General features: G+C 36.0%; 1 protein-coding gene across 1 annotated transcript in view; it reads left to right on the plus strand.

Moving 5' to 3' along the window:
- Nucleotides 1–23,399, plus strand: part of LOC126195492 (ornithine decarboxylase 2-like) — a 488,128-nt gene that overhangs the window by 407,020 nt on the left and 57,709 nt on the right. The window contains exon 5 of the mRNA XM_049934120.1: nt 2,900–3,072. Coding sequence (XP_049790077.1) covers nt 2,900–3,072 — 173 coding nt within the window. The remainder of the gene's footprint in view (nt 1–2,899; nt 3,073–23,399) is intronic.

Here is a 23,399-nt window from a genome sequence, read left to right on the forward strand (position 1 = left end):
CTAATGATTTATTGAAAGGTTACAATCAGAAAAATGGTTCATTATTATCTTATATGCTACTTCCCAAAAGTTTTTGAGAACAGAGGAAGCAAAAAAATGGATATTGCTTCTGCATATTTCAATTCTTTTAGGAAGTAATCTTGACTTGTTTACTGGTTAGAAAAATAACTCATGGAAGCTGTGTGTGTGTGTGTGTGTGTGTGTGTGTGAGAGAGAGAGAGAGAGAGAGAGAGAGAGAGAGAGAAAGTTTTTCAGTGATCTAATGATTTTTTTGGTCTCTTTAACAGTTGATCTGGCAAGACTGAAGTTTTCTGGTGATGTACACAGTACCTGTCTAACTAAATCTAATAGATCTGCTTGCAATGGCCCAAGTTTTGTTACTTTTCCCAATTATTGCTAGGAAGAATAAATTGTGTTTAGTGTGACTGACTTGGATTTAATGTGTTTCACTGATGCTATCATCAGAGAGTTGAAGTGCCTTAAATTCATGTGTTACATGCTTAATAATTCCTGAAATTGACTTTGCTTTGTTCTTAGACGTTTTTTGTGTGCAGAGCATGGTTTTCATCATTCTCAAGACACAGTCAATACTTTTGCATCATTTATTGTATTGCACTTTTAAATATTGATTAGAGCTAGTCATATGTATTAAACACACTAAACATGTGTCTTCAAGGTATTTATGTTCAAGATATTCTCCTTCTCTTGACACAATTGTAAGAATCTCTGATACACTGTAAAGGAAACTTGGATAACAGATAGTTAATTTGCTCATACTCTGTGTCACATAGTAGTTTAATGTCCATTGTATGGATGTAGATGTCATTGTTGCGATAGATATGTTCAACTACAGCAGGAAAGTTTCTTAAAATCACTATTTTCTTTAGAATTTTATACATGGTGCAGAAAAACAATCTGGTAGTAAAGTCAGAAAAGGGAAAGTGAAATCAAACATAGTTTTCCAAATGATGTAGGTCAAAAATGCACCATTGTGGAGCTATGGCCATAAAATGACAGCCAAACAATGATGAGTGCATGGAAGTTTGTCTGGTATGTGAAGGTGTTTGAGTGTGTCTAGCAATGTTGTTTTGTCAAACTACACTTCTTAAGACTTTTTTGATGATGCCAACTATGCAGAAATATTAGAGGTTGGTGGTTGGAGCATCTGCTGTAGAAAAAAGTACTTTGAGGAAAAAAAGAGTGTTTAAGATTGAATTTCTGTTTTCTTTTTTACCATGTATTGGTCCACATTTACTGATCTAGTATACTTACTAGAATAAAAATTCATGGGTGCTCTCTGTACATGAGCAAAAATTAAAACCTGTGGCCTTTATATTTGATTATTAACAGTACGGTACCTGACAGTACCATGTGTTGACTATCCTACTGCAGAACGTTTCCATAGTACAGCTTACTACCTCAAAAAAATTAATTTTGGTGTAGCTAATTTAATAGTTTACTCATTAAAAATCACAAGAAACTAATGTCTAATGCATCCAGCCATAGGCAGAAATTTAAAGGAATCTAGATTTGACACTTCAGCTGAAACCAGTATATTTGGCTAATTTAATTATTACAGTAATTGAAGTCTTTGGTATAACAAGTATTACCTGGGACAAGCTAGATTAAATGCCCACATATCAAAGTGTTTTTCACTTATTAGTTATCGTTTTAGGGCTACAGATAGAATTACTGCGAGAATATTGATTTAACTATGCAACATAATCCAAATGTATGAAATCGTTGATGGAATCCCACTCATAACAAATTGTGTCAAGTTGTGGGGTGTTTTGTTTGTATAATTGCCATGATTGGCCACTTAACTGCATAAAGACAATCAAACAAATTATTGTTCATTAATGTTAGAACAATGTTTACATGATATTTTCCTTTCAACAATGATTTTAACCAAAAAATTACAGGCAATGATTGAAACTGTAATAAGTGGGAATTTTATTTGTTAATTCACATTATTGATAAGATGAAATTTTACAACTGCATGAATTTGTTCAAAAGAATTTGTTAATTAATCTAATGAAATATTATGTGCTTTATAGTTCATGAAGGATACTTATGTCAATCTCCCTGTACATTGTGTAACTAGATGTAAAAAGAATTTTAACATAAGAAGAGGTTTTTTGGGGGCAATAACTTTATCAGACTATTTACATAAATAAAAATAGGTATTGTTGACAAATAAAATGTTGTGTTATAGAACTGATTCATATTTAAGTATAAAAATGAAGACCTTTCTGGTGAAGTTACTCTGAACTTTTTTGACTTAATTTGAATACTCCATTATTAATTGTAACATCAAATTATCATGTCCCTATTCCATTAATTTTGCAAAAAATTCATAAATTGAAAGTAGAACTATCAGCATTACAACCTTCTACAAAATACAAATGCAAAAATGAGAATTTGTAAAATTCAAAGCTAATTACAGAAAAATTAAACTTGCTAAAAATAATGTTAAATATCTTTGTCTGTGCTCAACCTAACTGTGGACAGGTCCCTCTCATCCAGGGGACTGAAAGCCCAACCTTCCTTTTTAACCTCCCCCACCATATTCCTCTCTCCTCCTCAAAGGAGGAACTAGTTCTGAAAGCTAGGTAGTATGCCACTTTTATTATTATGTGTTCCTCTTCACAGCACTACACATTTTCTCTCCTCAAGACAAGTACTGGCCAGCAATTCTGCCTCATAATTTGACAATATTGTACTCAAAAACTCCGTGTATCATAAAGGTGTTTTTCAACCTTATTGGTAACAAGTGCAACAAGGAATATTTTATACCTTTTTTAAAACACATTTTGTGTTTATGGAGGTTCTCTTTGATTTAAAATTCACAGAATACAGTGTGTGTGGAGATTAACTTTGTCATATTGGTTTGTTATAGGCAGAAATCAATAAAGTTCTGTCTGTTGGTGTGGATCCAAGTCGCATAATTTTTGCACATCCTGCAAAACCATTATCCCACCTTCGCCATGCAGCAGCTGTAGGTGTTGATCTAATGACTTTTGATGGTGAACGAGAGCTTCACAAAATAAAAAAGGTGTTTCCTACTGCAAAGTGAGTAGTTTAGTGGGTAAGAATTGTATCCAATATTTCACTTAGCTTAAGGAGTAGATGTTGCGATCACCCTTCATTCAGTAATGTGTAATAATGTATAACCACTTGATGTGGAACACTGAAAAATGTTAATAACTGAAGTGCACTTTTCGAACTGTTCCATTGCTAATGTAAACCATCAAAAATATCTGTGAGAGGTGACAGAATGAAAAACATGTTCCCAATGCACCTGCTTCTTTATTGCTGCCCAGCAAAGATGTGGCTCACTGAACAATAAATGACATCTAGGTGGTATGGTCTGGTTTATAATTCAGAAACGAAAAATATGTGTATAAGATGCATACTTCCAGTCATTTATTGCTTTCACATCAAACACAGTGATTCTTATGTTACCATTAGGTCTTTAAGACTTGTAATGCATTATTGTCACAGTGTGGATGGATATGTGTGTGTGTGCGAGTGTATACCCGTCCTTTTTCCCCCTAAGGTAAGTCTTTCCACTCCCGGGATTGGAATGACTCCTTACCCTCTCCCTTAAAACCCACATCCTTTCGTCTTTCCCTCTCCTTCCCTCTTTCCTGACGAGGCGACAGTTTGTTGTGAAAGCTTGAATTTTGTGTGTATGTTTGTGTTTGTTTGTGTGTCTGTCGACCTGCCAGCACTTTCATTTGGTAAGTCACATCATCTTTGTTTTTAGATATATTTTTCCTATGTGGAATGTTTCCCTCTATTATAAAAATGGTTTTACATAGTTACATAAAGTAAAAGTTAAACTTCACTTCAAAAGATTTTTGTAACTAACTTGTCACATCAGTTCATTAACACACTTCAATTTTTGATGACACTAAATAATTGCAAAAACATTCCCAATATAAATTTTAAAATGTGAGTAGAGCAGCTTGGCAGTCTTCACCAGCCACAAAATGCTACTTTCAAAAGAAGCAATGAAAAACTTTCAAGTGTCAGCCAACAGTGAACAGCATGTCTTCTTCTGGCACAATAACATGAGTGAAGATATTAAAGCATAATACACGATTTATGAACTGGTCACAGACATAGAAACAGAAACTGTGTTACTCATTGTGTACAATAAAAACAAAATTCATGTATCAGTCAACCAATGGGAAACCCATGATGGAATGTAATAATATAATGAAAAGGATAGCTACTAATTACCGTACAGCGAAGGTGCTGAGCCACAGAAAGGCACAACAAAAAGACTGTCAGAAAGTTAACTTTCAGCCACACTGTGTGGCTATAGTTGCCTGAGACTGCAGTCATGTGTGTGTGAGTTGCGATGATGTGTGTGTGTGTGTGGGGGGGGGGGGGGGTGGTCTGTTGTATACAGGTATTTTTGACGAAGGCCTTGCTGGTCGAAAGCTTATTGGTGACAGTCTTTTTGTTGTGCCTATCTGTGACTCGGCATCTCTGCTATATGGTGAGTAGCAACTATCCTTTTCATAATATTGTTACGTTCCATCCTGGATTTTCCAGTGTTTGATTCAGCAAAGTTATTGCCGGTTAACAAGCTGTTTGATAGTGGTGTATGCTTACATTGTGGTAGAAAATACATGTACATGAAACAAATTTGTGTTATTTCCAGATATATGCACTTAGAACTAATTTGAGTGTGTTATTTCTATATTCATTCCTACCACTGATCAAAGCATTGCTACATGTGTTTTTCTGTGTGTTTGTGCAGGAGAAGCACTTCCCCTTCTGGCAGAACATATATCATAGTGAAAGTAAACATGTCATCAACTACCGTTGATTGCTGGAGAGTCTTCTGATTTGAATAGCCATGGTCAAAGAAACTTTTTGGTTCCTGTCATTTCATCCAGAGCTGCAGTGGACATTTTGGGGGTGCTGCTGGAGATGGTGGGTCTTGCCAAATAACAATTTGGATGCCAGAGAGTAACATAAATATTGTGTCAAATGGGCATGTTCAATTTTACACGTGATCAGAAGAAATAATCCTTCTCAGAGATAAAGCATAGCTATTGATTGTCTCATCTCAGTGATAGAAACTTAGCTATCAGTTCTGCAGAGCCATTGTCTGTACATCATCAAGTTTAATTTGTTCCTGTTTTCTGTTAAAATTACCCCCTCACTTATATATTTTAATGTCTTCTCTATAAAACCATGGATAATAGTTCATCATTCTCAATAAAATTATAATTTCAGAAAACTTCACTTAATGACTTTCACTTAATGACTTCCTGACTGAAGAGCTTGCTTTGGTACTGTAGATTTTTCTGTTTTCCCTAGTCCACAGAGACTTTCATGTTCATTCAGTGCTTCTCTCAATAGCTCCAACGTGTACTCAGAATCCTTATACACCCTACATGCCAACAAAGGAGAGCATTTATCGTTTACAGACCGGAATGCTTGACATATTTTCTTAGTTGGTCAGTTACTTTTTGATAAAGGGAACAGAAACCACCTGAGTTTTATCATTGTCCTTTGGCCTACTGTTATTTGTTCATGGTGTTCTTTGCCACAATACCCATTTTTCTCGAAAGCCTGCTTCAAATATTTTAATTTGACATCTGGATGTTTCAGCATGCAAATTATTTTGGCTCTGTCAAGAGGACTTTTAATGACATCACTCCTTTGTGGAGGATGATGATTGGAGATCTTATGAAAAAATCTGTCTGTATGCACAACTTTCCAAAACACCTTATGTTTCAACCATCCATCAATCTATCTCGTACCTAAAACATCCAAGAAATATTCCATTTCCATGGTAAACTAAATATTTGGATTTATATCTTTTAGGCAACAAAAGAATTCTTCTAAAGCTTTTTTACCATGTGATCAAACCATGAATGTATCTACCACAAATCAATACCATCGTCATGGTTTCTTATTTTCTGTTTCTGGAGCTGACTGTTCAAATTTTTCCATGCAAAAATGGCTTACTCATAAAATTGATCATCCCACTGTAGCCACCTGGGAGTAAGACAGTGTCAAAAGAAAACACCAAAAATTTTCTTGAACCATGACCATACAACCAGGAGACATCTGGTCCTGAAAGCTTTCATTATATACTACCACTGAGTTGCTAAATTTTAATAAAACTTCGCACAAAATGAGGACACAGCTAAAGATAAGAAAACAGCCATGCTGTAACATCCCACAACAAATAGTTCTTTAGTAATGTGGGCAATCTTGTTTATTTTGAGTCACTGTAGTATACTTTTGCTTGAATACACTTACGAGAAACTTAGAGACAAAAATCAAACAATGGAAAACCCAGAATGGAATGTAACAGTATCAAGAAAAGGGCAGTTGCTACTCACCATATAGCAGAGATGCTGAATCACAGATAGGTACAACAAAAACACTGTCACAAAATAAGCTTTCGGCCAACAAGGCCTTTGTCAAAAATAGATAACAGATGCACACACACTCATGCAAATGCACACATGAGCTGCAGCAACAGTGCATGATAGAAGAGGCTACTGGCTGCGGGTAAGGAGGAGGCTGGGTCAGGGAGGGAGAGGGATAGTGGGGTAGGAGTGGGGGACATTGAAGTACTGAGGAGGAGCAAGCAGGGACAAGGTGGACAGGTTAGGGCACCTGAGTGCAACCAGGAGGTTAGACGAAGGGGAGGGGAGAGGGATGGGGTAGAGGCAAAAGAGGGAAGTAAAACCACTGGGTGTGTTGGTGGATTAGAGCGGTGTGTAGTGCTCTGGAATGAGAATAGGGAAGGGGCTGGATCGGTGAGAACAACAACTAATGGAGGCTGAGGCCAGGATATATTGCAAGGGGGTTGCCACCTGCACAATTCAGAAAAGCTGGTGTTGGTGGGTAGGATCTATATGGCGCAGGCTGTGAAGCAGACATTTAAATGAAGAATGAACCCCAGGAAGAAGTTCTGGGATGGGTCTAAGGATTTGAGGAGAGACTGAAGATCCTGCTGGATTTCTGGAACGGGGTCATTGTGACAAGGTTTGCAAGTGGACTCATCAGACGGCTGGCAGAGTCCTTCAGCCAGGTAATCTTGGTGGTTCAAAACAACAGTGGTGGAGCCTTTGTCCGCAGGTAGGATTATAAGGTTGGGATAATTTTTTACATGGTGGACTGCAGTTCTTTCCACATATGTAAGGTTAATTTGAATCTTCAGTGATTTGGGGAATGATGTTGAGGCAAGGTTCAAGGTTAAAAAATTCTGGAAAGTCAACAAGGGATGATTTGGGAGCAGTGGGGGTGGATCACTGTTGAGTGGAGGAGTGAAGTGAGTCAGGTAGGTTTCAACGTTGGTCTCTGGTTGAGTCTGATTGGTAGGGTTGCTGGTGAAAAAGTTTTTCCATTGTAGGGACTGGGAGAAGGAGAGAATGTCTCTAATAATTGCTACGTGATTGAATTTGGGAGTGGGGCAAAAGGTGAAGCCTTTTGAAAGGACTGGTATTTCTGTGGGGCTAAGGCTTCTGGAGGAAAGGTTGATGACGGTGTTTCGGGTCTGTTTAAGTTCTGGATTCTGTGTGGTGGTGGGAGGGAGTTATGGAGGGTGGTGTAAATGTAGTAGTTCTGCGAGACAGGGTTTGTCAGCTATTAGGGGACATGGGGTAGGTTTGGAGATTGTTGTAGAGGAGGCGGACAGTGGTACTCTAAGGTGGGAGTAGGAAGTGAGCAGGATGGAGAGATTTTTTAGGTGGCATTGTGCATGTTGCCCTAGTTGCTGGAGGGCAAGAGATTCAAAGTATACAATGGGTTCCATGAATTTGGTATTACATAGCAGGAGAAATTTACAGATGGAAAGAAGGTACTGCAAAGAAGGTTTGGGCTTGGTTGATATGGTTTTGCAGGACTATGCTGGTGTGGGCTAAGAATTTGTGGAATCTGAACAGATGGAGGTGATAAGGAGGGGTGGCAGCCAGAGATGAGTAATTTGATGGTAAGGCAATTTGAGGGCATTCTATGAGCCAAATAACAATGCAGAAACAGTATGTGGGATGGGCTTCTAGCTAGGGATAAGGAAATTTTTCTGTATTGATGCAGATGGAAGGAACAAGGATCCATGGTGTTGGGGAAAAAACCCTAAAAATTATGTAAATAAAGTAGAATTACACACCAAAAAATTCTCAAAAGTGCACCCAGATACATGGGAAAAATCACAAGAAGGATGAAATGGATGAGAAAGATGAAATCTGAGGGAGTCGGCAATAGTGAAAGGCAAAAACTCTCTGAAATTGGCGTGAAGTCACAATGATATTAAAGAAAAGAAATAAATAAAAAAAAATATTTTACTGTCGGTAGCAGGTCTGAGGGTTGATAAGTGTGAAGAATGCGGATGACAGATGTGACTGGATGAGGTGAAATAGTTGGTGCAAACTGGGATAGAATGGAGAAAGGGTGGGAGTGGTGAGGTGTTTGTAGGATGAGATACAAGATTGTGTGGCAACGGAAAGGTGTGGGAAATAACACATGAAAATACTGGGGAGTGACGCAGGGAGAGTGATCAATTTGAAGGTATAGGATTAATGATATCAGCGGGAGTAATGTGGGATGTACAATGCTACATCAACAATCAGCATGCTCTTGTAGCAGTCTGTTGTGCGATTGTAAGTAGAGTGCACAGTGAAGTTTGTAAGTTGACAAGAGAAACACAGGAATGGAGAGTATGAAGGACAGACACTGAGTTTAGTACAGCATTAGAAATAGTAACAAAGGAGAACAGCACTGGCTTGGGATGGAAGAAAAGCCATCAGGTAAAAATCAAGCAATGTAAAATCCAGGATGGAACATAACAATATTATGAAAAGGATAGTTGCTACTCACCATATACCAGAGATGCTGAGTTGCACATAGGCACAACAAAAAGACTGTCACAAAATAAGCTTTCAGCCAACAAGGCCTTTGTCAAAAACAGACAACACACACACACACACACACACACACACACACACACACACACACACACACACACACACACACACACAAGCAAATGCAACTCACACACATATGACTGCAGTCTCTGGCAGCTGAAGCCACACTGTGTACTGCAGCGGCAGTGCGTCATGGGAGAGTTAGCTGGGTGGGGGTAAGGAGGAGGTTGGGTGGGGAGGGTGAGAGATAACAGGGTAGGAGTGGAGGATGTTGAAGCGCTGCTGGGGAGTGTGCAGGGATGAAGTGGAGAGAGGGTAGGGCTGCTAGATGCAGTCAGGAGGTTAGAGAAGGGGCAGGGGAGAGGGGGTAACAGAAAAGGAGAGAGGTAAAAACACTGGATGCATTGGTGGAATAGATGGCTGTCTAGAGCTGGAATGGGAACAGGGAAGGGGCTGGATGGGTGAGGACAATGACTAATGGAGGATGAGTGCCAGGCGGGTTACAGAAAGTCAGGATATATTGCGGGGAGAGTTCCCACCTGCGCAGTTTATAAAAGCTGATGTTAGTGAGAAGGATCTATTTTGCACAGGCTGTGAAGGAGTCATTGAAATGAAGAATGTCTCGTTGAATGGTGTGCTCAGTAACAGGGTGGTCCAGTTGTTTCTTGTCCACAGTTTGTTGGTGGTCATTCATGTGGACAGACAGCTTGATGGTTGTCATGCCCACATAGAATGCAGCAGAGTGGTTGCAGTTTAGCTTGTAGATCACATGACTGGTTTCGCAGGTAGCTCTGCCTCTGATGAGACAGGTGATGTATGTGACCGGACTGGAGTAGGTAGTGGTGAGAGGATGTATGGGGCAGGTCTTGCATTTGCTTCTAGGTCTATCACAGGGATATGAGCCATGAAGTACGGGGTTCGGAGTAGGGGTTGTATAGGGATGGATGAGTATATTGTGTAGGTGCAGTGGATGGCAGAATACCACTGTGGGAGGGGTGGGAAGGATAGTGGCCAGGGCATTTCTCATTTCAGGGCATGGTGAGTGGTAGTCGAAACCCTGGTGGAGAATGTAATTCAATTGCTCCTACACTGGGTGGTACTGAGTTACAAGGGAAATACTCTGTTGTGGCCATATGGTCAGACTTAGGAAAGTGGCAAGAGACTGGACAGATAAGTTATAGATATTTACATAACAATAGGTAGTACCATCTTTTGTACTGATAATGTAAGTGTGTATTCCATGAAGTGCTAAAAGACTTGGGGAAGCATACTAATTCACGTCTGGTGATTTCTAAGGTGCACACATTTCACTCAGTAACATTCCACATGTGTTAAATGATGAGATCAGGTGACCTGAGAGGCCATACACCAGTCTGAAGTTTATGAAGATCTATGCATGAGAATACTTCCACAACTTTCCTGTGGGCTGGAAGGTTACATTGCTTTCAGTGTCTTTCTGTGCACTCATACTGTATCATAAATATGTACTAGTTTCTACCATGACAGTGCAGCGCAGGTGACTTTTTTCCATTCTTGAAACAGCCAAGATCCTGCAATTTTGGGAATCTTTTGGCCCTTGACATACAGGGTGCAACCAGATGGTTAGTTGCTTAGTGATTGTGATTATTGTGCACCCAATGCTGCACTGTGAACGTGTATTAATTGTTATAATTCATGGTAGACAACATTGATGCCTGTCAACAGTATATTTTTGTTGTTCATGGGTGTTGATTCTTGGTGGCCACACAGTTATCATTGAATGAAGGTCACCTACTCATGGTCCACCCTTGATGCATTGGCTTGTGAGATTCTCAGTATCTGCATGACCACTGTGACAGGGTGTCCTATGTGTCATGTACCCACTATATGGCTATGATCAAATGAACTGATATCACATATCGTGTCAAACCTGTACTTAGCTTGTAAGTTTACTGTCTTGAATTAATGAGTGGTTTGTAACAAGCTTTCCTCTTTTTCTGAAGTCCTATTGTTGATTGCTGGTAGTTTGAACTAATTTTGAATAACTGTACACAACATTGAAACAGATTTTAATTTTATGCTATTTTATTTTGACTAGTTATAGTGATGGTCATCAGTTTTTATGTATCTAACTCATACTTCTAATAATACAGATCACTAAACAGCTATCCTCTAGGGTGAGTCTCAGTTACATAAATACATTGCAGTTAATGTTTACTTGAAGTTTACACAAATGACTGTGAACAATTATAGCATGGCAGTGACTTAATACACACTACTACTCGTTGTAAACTGCTGACATGAAACTTTATGTATTAGCTGACTAAGATAATAACTTTACTTGTGTAATGAGGGATGTTAGCTGAGTAACACAGTGTACATAATGACAGCATATCTAAAACTGACTGCATTAACATAACTCAGTGAGTGACTGTAGTTTTGTGTACAGTACCTATTTGGAGACACATGCAGTAAATTTTAAAATGTTACTATCAATTAATTTTGATTATAGTTAAAATACTCATCATTGCTGGTGATCTGTCACAGCACAAGTCTTAAGTTCTCAGAAACTGTAAAAATTTTAACTTCATGAAAGGTAAAATTAAAAATCAATTTTGTACTGTGTTTCAGTATATTTATTATACTTTCAAAACAAAATTAAAGTATTATTACAAAGGCAAATAATACTTACAATACAAAAGGATCAGCTACATGCTCACTGCTCAAAAACCAAAACCAGGCTGACTTCCTATGCCAATATGGCTGTAACTATATATACTTTCTTAACAATCCCAAACAATCCTCAGCATTGTTTAAAATGATTTTTAATTAAGTAACAATTAAAATTAACATATAAAAACAGAAAATGCATATATAAACTCATGTTTGCTCCAGAACAGCAAGTACAATTCTATATTAGTTTATGTCCATTATTTTATTCGAGTATAACTTCTCGAATACGAAATTATAATAATGAATTTTCATATTTTATTAATTACTAGAGTTTCTCTCTGTGGAAAATGTTCCCTTCATTTACAGAGCTTCTACACATTAGTGTAATTAAGATTCCATAATTATTTTCTTTGTAACTTTTCCACAAGTATATATTTCCATACACCTCTTTGTCAGAAATTACTGTTTATGGTTAAAATTTACGTGTTTAAATGGGTTTCAATTAGACTGTTACATTTCAACAACCCCCAAAAGGATTTGTGCAACTGTATGTTGAACAAAACATTTTCTGACAGATCTATGTAACAGTACTCATTTTACAATCAATTGGATGAACAAACAATTTGTGAAAGATATGACTATCCAAATATGTAAAATTATCATAAATCATTTTGTATCAGATTCAACTAGATTAAACAAAATATTAATTAATAGGACAAAGAAATAACATGTTGTTGTTGTTGTTGTTGTTGTTGTTGTGGTCTTCAGTCCTGTGACTGGTTTGATGCAGCTCTCCATCCTACTCTATCCTGAGCAAGCTTCTTCATCTCCAAGTACTTACAGCAACCTACATCCTTCTGAATCTGCTTAGTGTATTCATCTTTTGGTCTCCCTCTACCTCTCTTCACGCTGCCCTTCAATACTAAATTGGTGATCCCTTGATGCCCCAGAACATGTCCTACCAACCGAACCCTTCCTCTTGTCAAGTTGTGCCACAAACTCCTCTTCTCCCCAATTCTGTTCAATACCTCCTCATTAATTATGTGATCTACCCATCTAATCTTCAGCATTCTTCTGTAGCACCACATTTCGAAAGCTTCTATTCTCTTCTTGTCCAAACTATTTATCGTCCATGTTTCACTTCCACACATGGCTACCCTCCATACAAATACTTTCAGAAACGACTTCCTGACACTTAACTCTATACTCAATGTTAACAAATTTCTCTTCTTCGGAAACAGTTTCCTTGTTAATTTGCAGTTTCGAAGTTAGTTTGCAGAATTTGTCTGCAGCTTGTATTACAACATGAATATGAGCTAAATCTAATTCAATCAGAAAATTATCTGTCGGAAGTTAGCTGAATTGGCCTTGTTTCTGTATATTTATGTCTGTCATTAGAGCCTCCAGATTCTCCTAAGTGTAATGGAGACACTGGTGTGTATAACTCTTTCTCAGTATTGGCAATGCATTGTGGAACAAGTATCGGATACTACAATACTCAAAATCCATAATAGTTTGTATTTAGCCACCTCCTATCGTTGGCAAGTACACCTAGTATTAGACCATAATATAACAAAGTGTTCAGTCTCCTCTATGGGCCATGAAGAGCACTGTGGATTTCTGCTCGTCAGAAGTTCTTCGTTGCAAAAACCTGAAATGTGGCTCATACTCCACTCCTTATGACCATGATATATTGTGTAATTGGTTGTTTTGAATAGAATAATTCAATTAAGCAAAATTCCAACTGTTCATACTTAAACATTTCCTGTCTTAAATCTCATATTGCAATCTTAACTTGTTGTTTGATGACGTATCACTAAAATCATATTAGTACAAAATTTTTAAGTGCTATGGCACTATTCTCTGCAATTTATATTGAAATTTACATATAGTTTTGAATAACAAATATATTATTATCATATAGTACAATTAAACTCTTGTAGTATAGTTCCTCAATACTTGGCATAATTCACCCTACATGCATAGAATGAAATGTCTGACCAATGTCCAATCTTTCCATTTTTCATTTGTCAGTACACTTCTGATGCTTCATTTCCATCTTTACAGAACATATAATGATTATTTTTATGAATATGAATATTTATGCAGTTGCATTCATTGCCTCTTCCTTCACAGTAAGTGTTAACATATAGTGGTATCATACCCCACAACAGTCAAGAAATATATTTATGTGGTAGAGAGTAGTGTAAGTGAGCTATTCCTCATGATAATTAAAAAACATTATGCATGGTGATGCAGAGTATAGTAAGTGAGCCATTCCTCATGATAATTAAAGACATTTCAGAACATACTTGCATATAAGAAAATATTCACAATTCGAGTGCTGGTATATAGCAAAAAGGAAAAAAAGAAATTAAATAAGTAGATGTTCACCACTTGGGTGACTATACACAACCAAATCAGACATAGATAAATAATGTAGTATGACAGAGTATAGTTACATTTATTAATGCAGAAATGTTAGCTTGTTTCCTGGATCCTCCTGTAAAATAGGCTTCAGTCTCTTAATAAAGCTGACATAGTAAATTAGAAGGATCTCAGCAATAGAGACATATGCATGTACACAGAGGCAGGGATAGCTTGGTAGTCTAGTGAGAAGTAAGAAATGAAATAGAAGATTCGGAGTGTTGGAATTGAAGAAAGAAAGATGACAGATCCCACAGATTAAAACAGCTTAACTCATGAAACATAATTATGTGACACAAAATAGTATAAACAAGCCATTCCTCATGAAAATATATTAACAGAGCATGTTTGCATAGAAGTAAGTGTTCACAAATTCGAGTGCTGGTATATAGCAAAGGAAATGTTTACCATTTGGGTGACAACATACAACAAAATCAGACATAAATAAATAATATAGTATGAAAGAGCATAGTTACATCTAATAATGCAGAAATGCTAGCTTGTTCTCCAGATCCTCCTATAAAATAGGCTTTAGCCACTTAATGAAGCTGACATGGTAAATTAGAAGTGTCTCAGCAATAGAGACATACAGATGTGGACAGAGGGAAGGATAGCTTGGTACTCTAATGAGAAGTAAGAAATTAAATAGAAGATTCGGAGTGTTGGAATTGGAGAAGAAAAGATGGCAGACCTCAAAGACAGGAAACTCCCCTACGCAGGACCCCCACTGTTCCAATACCTCACACTGTGGCACTGGATTGAGAAGAGTGTTCAGTATACCCTGCAGAATGGACTTGTCACAACTTCACCTTCCCAGTCCCCGAAAATTAACCCCAACGCTCCCTACTGACTGATCAATGAAGGTTGAACAATTAGCATTCTGCAGGGCAGAGAAATTGACATATATAATGCTGTATTGGTTAATTCAAGTAACAAATGCTAGATACTACCAGCTGACTTACAAGCAGTCCCTCTAGTATCTGGGTTTGATCAAACATAATCAATTACATAAACATGAAATATTGAAACCTGTGACATATCTGAGACATAAACATGAAAATACTAAAGTGAGGTACAGAATTACAGTGTTCCTCTGATATCTGTTGCTGCTCAAACATAAATTAGTACATAAACATGAAAACATAAAAATAAGGTAGCCAAATGCATTGAATTACAGCATATCTCATATCAATAAATAAACAATGTCAATTGCATTATCACACGGATCATCCAAGTGTTATAATGTTTGCATTATGTGAAGTACTTTCTTCTGCATCAATATATTTGCTAAACACCACAAAGTCATGTGTGATAATGACAACAGAAATTTTTGTTACACTTTCAAAATTAAGCAGGTGGCAGGTCTGAGATATAAAATTAAAGTTACTGGAATCTCAGCCAAGTGACATATAAGTTCCCTTTCCAATTGGCAAGGCATATATAAGTCTTACTTTAAGTTCAAGGACATATTTCATGTGTTTATAATGTTACAAAATTTTATATAAAGCAAAGATAAAAGATATATATGTTTTTCAAGTGGCAGTACATATAAATAAACAGTCATTAGCAGAGTGATAAAATCAATTATAGTCATGATATTGTTGTTAATAATCGCTGGGGTAGGCTGTATACCACAAGAAAGCAGTTTACCTCTTGGACAATGAATGATTACAGAGAATTAGGTCACATGTGACAGCACATCATGGTACAATATATGTCAATACATTGCTAGTTCTAACTTTGTTCTCATAAGTTATAGATCTAATTAAAGAAAATATTTTTCTCTTTAAAGGAAAAGAGCATTGATAATGAGTGGTTACCGAGAACCTTGTTGCATGTAACAGTATATCATTGTATTAAGTATAGATAGATGAGATTAAACAAAATAACTGTAGCGTGCATCGTATAAAGTGAAAATGGTTGTCAAACAACTTACAAGAAACAATAATTGCTAGTGTTTCAGACATACAGTTTCATGGAAGAATTATGTTAGTTTTCAACAGTTGAAATACATCAAGACATAATGACTGTACCACTTGTAGGATCAAAAGTCCTTACTTATTTATAAGTTAAACTTGGACCTCAGAGTAACTGAATTAACATGAACATTTCAGGTGAGGAAACCACAAGGACTGATAGAAAGATTTGCCCACACAACTGTCAAAGGCATCATGTTCTCATAGCTTAGATGTAGTTGTTCCAAATTATAACCCTTTTTCAGTGGTAACTGTGAGTCAACATGGTCACATGTAACTCTAGATTTAAATTTACATTGGTAAATTGAGTATCAGGAGGTTACTTCCAGAACACATACTGCTCAACGACTATTTGGCAGATTTCTTGTTGATCATCACCACATTTGACATAATGCATGACATCAGATCCGACAGCTCGAAAAACTGGGCATAGGTAAGGTAAATTCCAACACAGACAATGGGTAAAGTACCACTGGTTACATATGAATGGGTGGAAATTAGGAGTAAAATGGTCAGTTCAGCCATTCTAAAGGTATGATAAATGTATATTTCCTCATTATTTACGTATTACTGAATCACCTAGACTTCAATTGAAAGTAGATGTCTGCAAGAACCATAACTATATCATGAATACAAATCCTCAGTCTTTCGTTTTTCCTTTGCTACTCATTACATATGAATCGTTAGTGTCATCAGAGTATTTTCAATAAGATAATGAAGAAATTTAACCAGTTTTCATTAAGAATCAGATTGTAAGCTAACATTTATTTATGGAAATCTCAAGTTACAATGCTTAGAAACCTGATTGATTTTTTTATATTGAAAAGCATTGACTAGCTGTAACATACAGCAGTATTGAACAGTACCTAACTCAAACATTTTGTATCACATGAAGTTGACAGCTGAGCTGTTTTTTCAGATTTGTGTAAACATTGTGACAAAGAGCACCTCGTACCTATATTAAGGAGATAGCATGACATATACAGATACCAGACCTGTAACAAACATCATCCCTATCTTATAGTACTAAGATGGTAAAAGAATAATTAAATAAGACTACCAATGGTTGATCATAATGGTCATTGAAGGGGTATAAATAACATGAAAATAAGACTGTGTGAATCTCAAATCCTGGGAATCAGAAACACTTCTTTCCCAATAACTATCTCCAACATAAAATTCCATTTTCTTCATGCTCCACAGATGGAATGGTTCAAGTAATACAAACATAATAAATTTCTTTCTGAGAAAACTTTTCACAAAATCATCAGCACAATGAGAAAATAACATTAACAGTACAATGAGAGTATTATACCCAAAACATAATGTAACAGAGCTTCATTATAACTGCACAGATATAATAAGTAAATATCACGCCAACTCTCCTCTAAATTCATACATATGTTTCATTGTCACATTTTCTGACTACCTGTTTTCATTCAAACAGCATAATTGGAGGACATGAATAGTGGAAGGAGAAAAGTAAGAGAGGATGTCACTTGAAAAGGAAAGGGTCATAGTAGCTCAGAGCCTTGGGTTCGCCACCCCGAAATTGCAAAAAGCATTTGCAACCTCCTGAGGAAAATTTTGTTAGAATGATTTGAGGTTGTCATCATTTGAAATAGCATCTTTTCTTACTGTCCTCACACAATTGTTATGCTTGTCACTGTATGTTTCATCAAAATTCATAGCTTTGATAGAAACACACAATATTTTTGAACTTCATCTGTCAGATATTTAATATCGATGCCACACAAACAGTCAGTCATATCATCTGCTTTTTCATTAAAAATTTCATGTAATAAATCCTGTTCCTTCATATTTTACTGGTACACAGTAGCAAATCACTACACGAGGAATCTTAATATGATTTTTTTTTTTTTTTTTTTTTGGGGGAAAACTGGTTTCTAAAAAAATTGAAATTAGTGTTGTTTTCTTCTTTCACATTCTAAGTTAAATGTATGGTCAAGATATAGTCTTGTGTCTTACAAACTGCACACTGTATACACTAGGATTGTAGAAGGATCCTAACTGCTCTTACTAATAAGATAGGATATAAAAGAGGAGTGATTCCAGAAAATAAATATGGAGTCACTGGCTGGGGCAAAGTACCATATGCCACATGGCGTATCTAGGAAAGTACCACAGATCCCCTACCTGTTAAATTTCACCACAAAACTACTGCAAAATGTTTCTGAGAGGATGTTCATCCCCAGATTTTGCCTTGACTATACAGTGCACAGAATGTATTCTCAACTATTTCAACTCCTCAAATCACTATTTAATTCATAATTTATGATGGACATGAGAATTCAATAAAAATGTTCAAATATTCAGTGATAACAAAAATGGAAAAAAATGAAAATAAATTTCCTCTTATTGGTTATTTCACTTTCACTGGGTTAAAGTACTCACCGTAGAGTTTGTTAAATTATACTGTATGATCTTGAATGTTTAAAGTAAGATGCATAACAAATAAATTTCCAATGATGTGTCAAATGTCAAAGAACAAATATCATGATGCTAAATGGGTGATTAAGGTTGTCTGCACAATTTCAGCTGTGTTATCTTCCTAAGTAAATATAACAACAAATTCAAATGGTCCTACATAAAAATCAAACAACCCCCAATCTATGCCAAGCATACACAAATGTTAAAATATACCCTTTTCAACCCTCACTCTATGAATAGACAAAATACAGGTAAAAATATGCAGATATTCACATATAAAAGAAATATGAATAGAAACTACAAAAAATATTTTACAGTATTAGCTTCAAATGTATCCAATTTCTCACTTCTCAGTGTTTGAATTTGCAGAAAGCAGTGAACATTAACTGCACTTTTTATTATTTGTAATTTTCTTTCAATTAGTGTTTTTGTTACTACTGGGTCAGAATATTCATAGTGTGGCATGACAATGTGTACAACACAGATTTGTATGAGTGGCATAGAGTATACATTCTTCACACAAGTTTGCTATTTGCTAGTTGTTTATTCGGTTTTGTGGTACTTTCATTAACTAGGTAATTGTTTTTGCAAAGCTCTCTCAAATATGTCTGCAAGCTACTGATATCAACACACACACTCCCTTCCTCCACTACTTGTACACATTCACTGATTGAATTATTATTAGGTACTTGTTCCAAATTTCCAAAACAACATTCCTTTCCTAAATGCACATTTTGACAAATTTCATTTATGACTTCAAACTTTTGATCACAATACTGACTTTTGCTTCTAAAGTCACTAACTATACTTAGTACTTTATCACTAATTAGATCTTTTTTTCCATTTTCACCAACATATTCAGACACAACATCACTGAGATCAACTGGCAACATTAATTTATCTGGCACTGCTCTACTGGTTTCTAACTCATTACTTGAACACACGTCAGAATTTCCAGAATCATTCAGCATCAAATCATCAACTTTAACTTCTACATGTATCATCCCATCCAATTCTGTAAGCAACATATCGTCATCAACATCATTGTCATCATCATCAGAAACATTATCATCAGAAACATTATCATTGCACTTGATATTATTTTTAACACGAAACTCATTTAGCTCTTCACACACTTCTTCAACAACCTGAACACTGTGACCATTCTGTTCGAACACATCCTCATTTTTCTGACTGTTGTCTACTGGAATTTCATCTGGAATTACACTGTCATTCTCATCTCCATTGCCAAGCACATGAACATCAGCTTCCACATATACAGCACCAGTATTAGCTTTTTCACTCATTTCACAGTCACTCAACATTCTCACTAAACCACACTCATGTTCTCATCACTATCAGAAACTATAACTGCATTACTGTTGTCAACGAAATTTGTCAAAGTGTTTTCTCGTAATATAAACTCAGATTTTCTTCTACCTTTTAGTTCATCATAGTTTTCAGAGAAAAAATTTTACCAAAATTCCCTATCAAACTTCATTCTATTCACTTTAGGTTGTGTTCTGGGTACAAAATTTTGGTACGTCCTATTTGTACTACCCCTTCCCCTTCTGAAATTGAAGGCTCTGTTTCTATTTCTACTGTCATCTTGCCTGTCATTATGGATTTCGTTTCTTTCCCAGGTTAAGTCTAATTTGTCTACAAATCTTAAAAATTCTTCAATAGTGTTGTCAGGCCCATAGGCCAGACTCCACTGTATCGTTTGTGGCAATCTGTGTTTTAAAGCATCTATTTGGATCATTTCATCAAGTGGTTTATCAAGATGTACTAAAGTTCTTAACTGTTGTTCACAAAATTCACCATTACTCTGCTTGGAATTTGGGCCATTCAAAAATTCTGACTTAATTCTGGCTTGTTTAGTTTCTGACCAGAATTTGTTCATGAAAGCATATTCTATCTCATTAAATGACATTTCGGATTTGATTGCTTGGTTCGCCCATGACAAAGCCTCCCCATTCAAAAACTTTTTAAAAAAATTAATTTTCAAATTATCACTCATTTAATCACTGAAGTTATCTTTTATCTAGCACATGAAATCAACTGAATGTATATTGCCCTCTTCTGAAAATGTTTTTATGTTGGCATTGTTCCACAATGGATTGTAACTACAGAAAGATTTCACCGCAATGGAATCTTCGATTTTCCGCGGAATGTAGCCTCTCTTCAACATTTTGGTGTCCCTGTTTCAAGGTAACAATTTCCCCTTCTATAGTCGACACATTTCTGGTATTCTCGTCTACTTTTTCCCAACACCTCTCTAAACTCTCTTTTGGCTGACAAATTTGATTTCCATGTTTGTCTAATTTTTTACCGATAGAATCAAGCTTTTGATCAAAAAAAGTTTTATGGTCATTAAACGATTTTTTAATTGTCTTTTTCTGTTCTTCCATTGATCTTTTTTATTCTTCCATTAACTCAACTAACCTATTCAATGCTGATGCATTACATTAAAATCCACAAAAGTGTGAACATTCACTACTGTGATCACTATCCTCTCCCATGTTATCTATTCCCTGCTTCATTGCATTAATACTTGTATTGTTATCAGTAACATCTACACTATTTTCCATGTTTCCATTAACCTCCCCATTATTGTCAACTTCCCTATTGTTGTTAACCTCCCTATTATCCTCCATAATAACAATGCAGATGAAAAACTATTTCCATAAGTAAAAATTCAAATAAGTTTTGTAGTACAGTTAGTTTTTCCACATTGTGTTTTACATAAGCAAATCTAAGTTCTTCTTTATAGTGTTGTTCATTCTGGTTGTTGTCCAATCATCACAAAAAGGAACTTCCAGAATACTTCAATAAACAAATTAACTCTGAAACAAAATACAAGAATAGTTTACAGAATTACACTGCATCCCAGCTCCTCCACCGCTTAAAACGTTACTATGAATTAATTTTGATTATAGTTAAAATACTCATCATTGCTGGTGATATTTCACAGCAGAAGTCTTAAGTTCTCAGAAAATGTAAAAACTTTTAACTTTATGAAAGTTAAAATTAAAAATCAATTTTGTACTGTGTTTCAGTATATTTATTATACTTTCAAAACAAAATTAAAGTATTATTACAAAGGCAAATAATACTTACAATACAAAAACCAAAACCAGACTGACTTCCTATGCCAATATGACTGTAACTATATATACTTTCTTAACAACCCGAACAATTCTCGGCATTGTTTAAAATGATTTTTAATTAAGTAACAACTAAAATTAACATATAAAAACTGAAAATGCATATATAAACTCATGTTTGCTCCAGAACAGCAAGTACAATTCTATATTAGTTTGTGTCCGTTATTTTATTCGAGTATAATTTCTCGAATACGAAATTACAATAATGCATTTTCATATTTTATTAATTACTAGAGTTTCTCTCTGTGGAAAATGTTCCCTTCATTTACAGAGCTTCTACACATTAGTGTAATTAAGATTCCATAATTATTTTCTTTGTAACTTTTCCACAAGTATATGTTTCCATACACCTCTTTGTCAGAAATTACTGTTTATGGTTAAAATTTATGTGTTTAAGTGGGTTTCAGTAAGACTGTTATGCTTCAGTTTCTTACAGGTTGTCTGAATACAGTGAATTTACATATTCAGTAATAATATGAGATAAAATAAAAATAAAATGCAGGGGTGATAGTTAGTACATACATACTGTACTTTAGAGGAAGAAAGTATTTTGTGTAACAATAATTTGAGTATCCTCCAAATGGAATTGATGATAGGTTCTAACCCGTAAGTAGTAGAATGATCATTTGATTCCTAAATGCTTGCATTAGGTTTATTTGATCTGAAACTAAAACACAAAGCCTAATAGCTTCTATTTTACTTAGCATCATTTTGGGTAAGCACTTTTATCCCAGGCCACCAGAATTTGTCTAGAAACTTACAGATTCTAATTGAAATATTCTGTAAACTAAAATATTATTTTATTAAAAGCACAAATTTTTGAAATTAGAAAAATTAGTGCTGTGAGCCGAGCACTGGGGATTCAAAGGGTTACATTTTAAGATCCAGAAACTCTGGGATGCTTGTGATGAAAACAATTTTTTTCAGTGTTAGGTTTTGAAATACACAGTTTTCAGAAAGAATGTATGTTCTTTGTAAGGAACAAAATCAGAACTTTCAGGTAAGACAGGTCAATCAAAAAACAGCCAGCTATTAGAAAAGTTGATTTTTCAAGGGCATGTGGTTTTCCGAATTAGAAATTTTGAATACCATAATCTGGAATTACTTTGGCTCAGTTTTTGCCTATCTTTTTATATGTGGTAAGAAACCGAAGGATAGTGACTGAGAGAAGGTTTCAAATACATTTTTCTAGTATTCTCAAAGACATGTATCATCAATTACAAAAAGATATTAAACAATTGCATCATGTCTCTTGCTGCGGTACCATTAAAGGAAGTGGCAAATGTTACCTGCACTTGGTGCTACGTGGACCCACTCAGTCACTTCTTCATATAAAGTTCGTAATATAACATTGTAATAAAGTAAATTAAATGAAATATTTCTAGAGCAGACATTTGGAAGTATGAGGAACAAATCCCCTCACAGGCCCAGCGTCATTTGCTGAATACAGGCTTGGTGACTCCAGGGATCCTGAGCTGGGAACTGGTAAGTGCCGCCAGTCCCCTGTCACGGTGAGCCCTGGGCATGCTTCAGCAAGCACCATGCAGTACGATGGTGGAAAAATGTGTGTCATGAGGGATGGGGATCTTGGCTTGACCACCCAGATCACAAGGATGATGAAAACCTCTGTAAAAAACGCCTCAGTCTTAAGGTGTGCTGTGTGTCGATGAGATGCGTGGCTGTTGAAGTGGAACAATCATTAGCAGGCAAACTCTGGAGAACTTGCACACCTCAGTTGTATAAGGCTTACCAAGACATGCGGGGCTCTGTCTAGATGGTCTTTTATTTCCTTAGCTGCTTGTTGGACCAGCATTGATCCTTCA

The sequence above is a fragment of the Schistocerca nitens genome, chromosome 7, assembly GCF_023898315.1.
Source record: "Schistocerca nitens isolate TAMUIC-IGC-003100 chromosome 7, iqSchNite1.1, whole genome shotgun sequence".
In the NCBI taxonomy this organism is placed as follows: Eukaryota; Metazoa; Arthropoda; class Insecta; order Orthoptera; family Acrididae; genus Schistocerca; species Schistocerca nitens.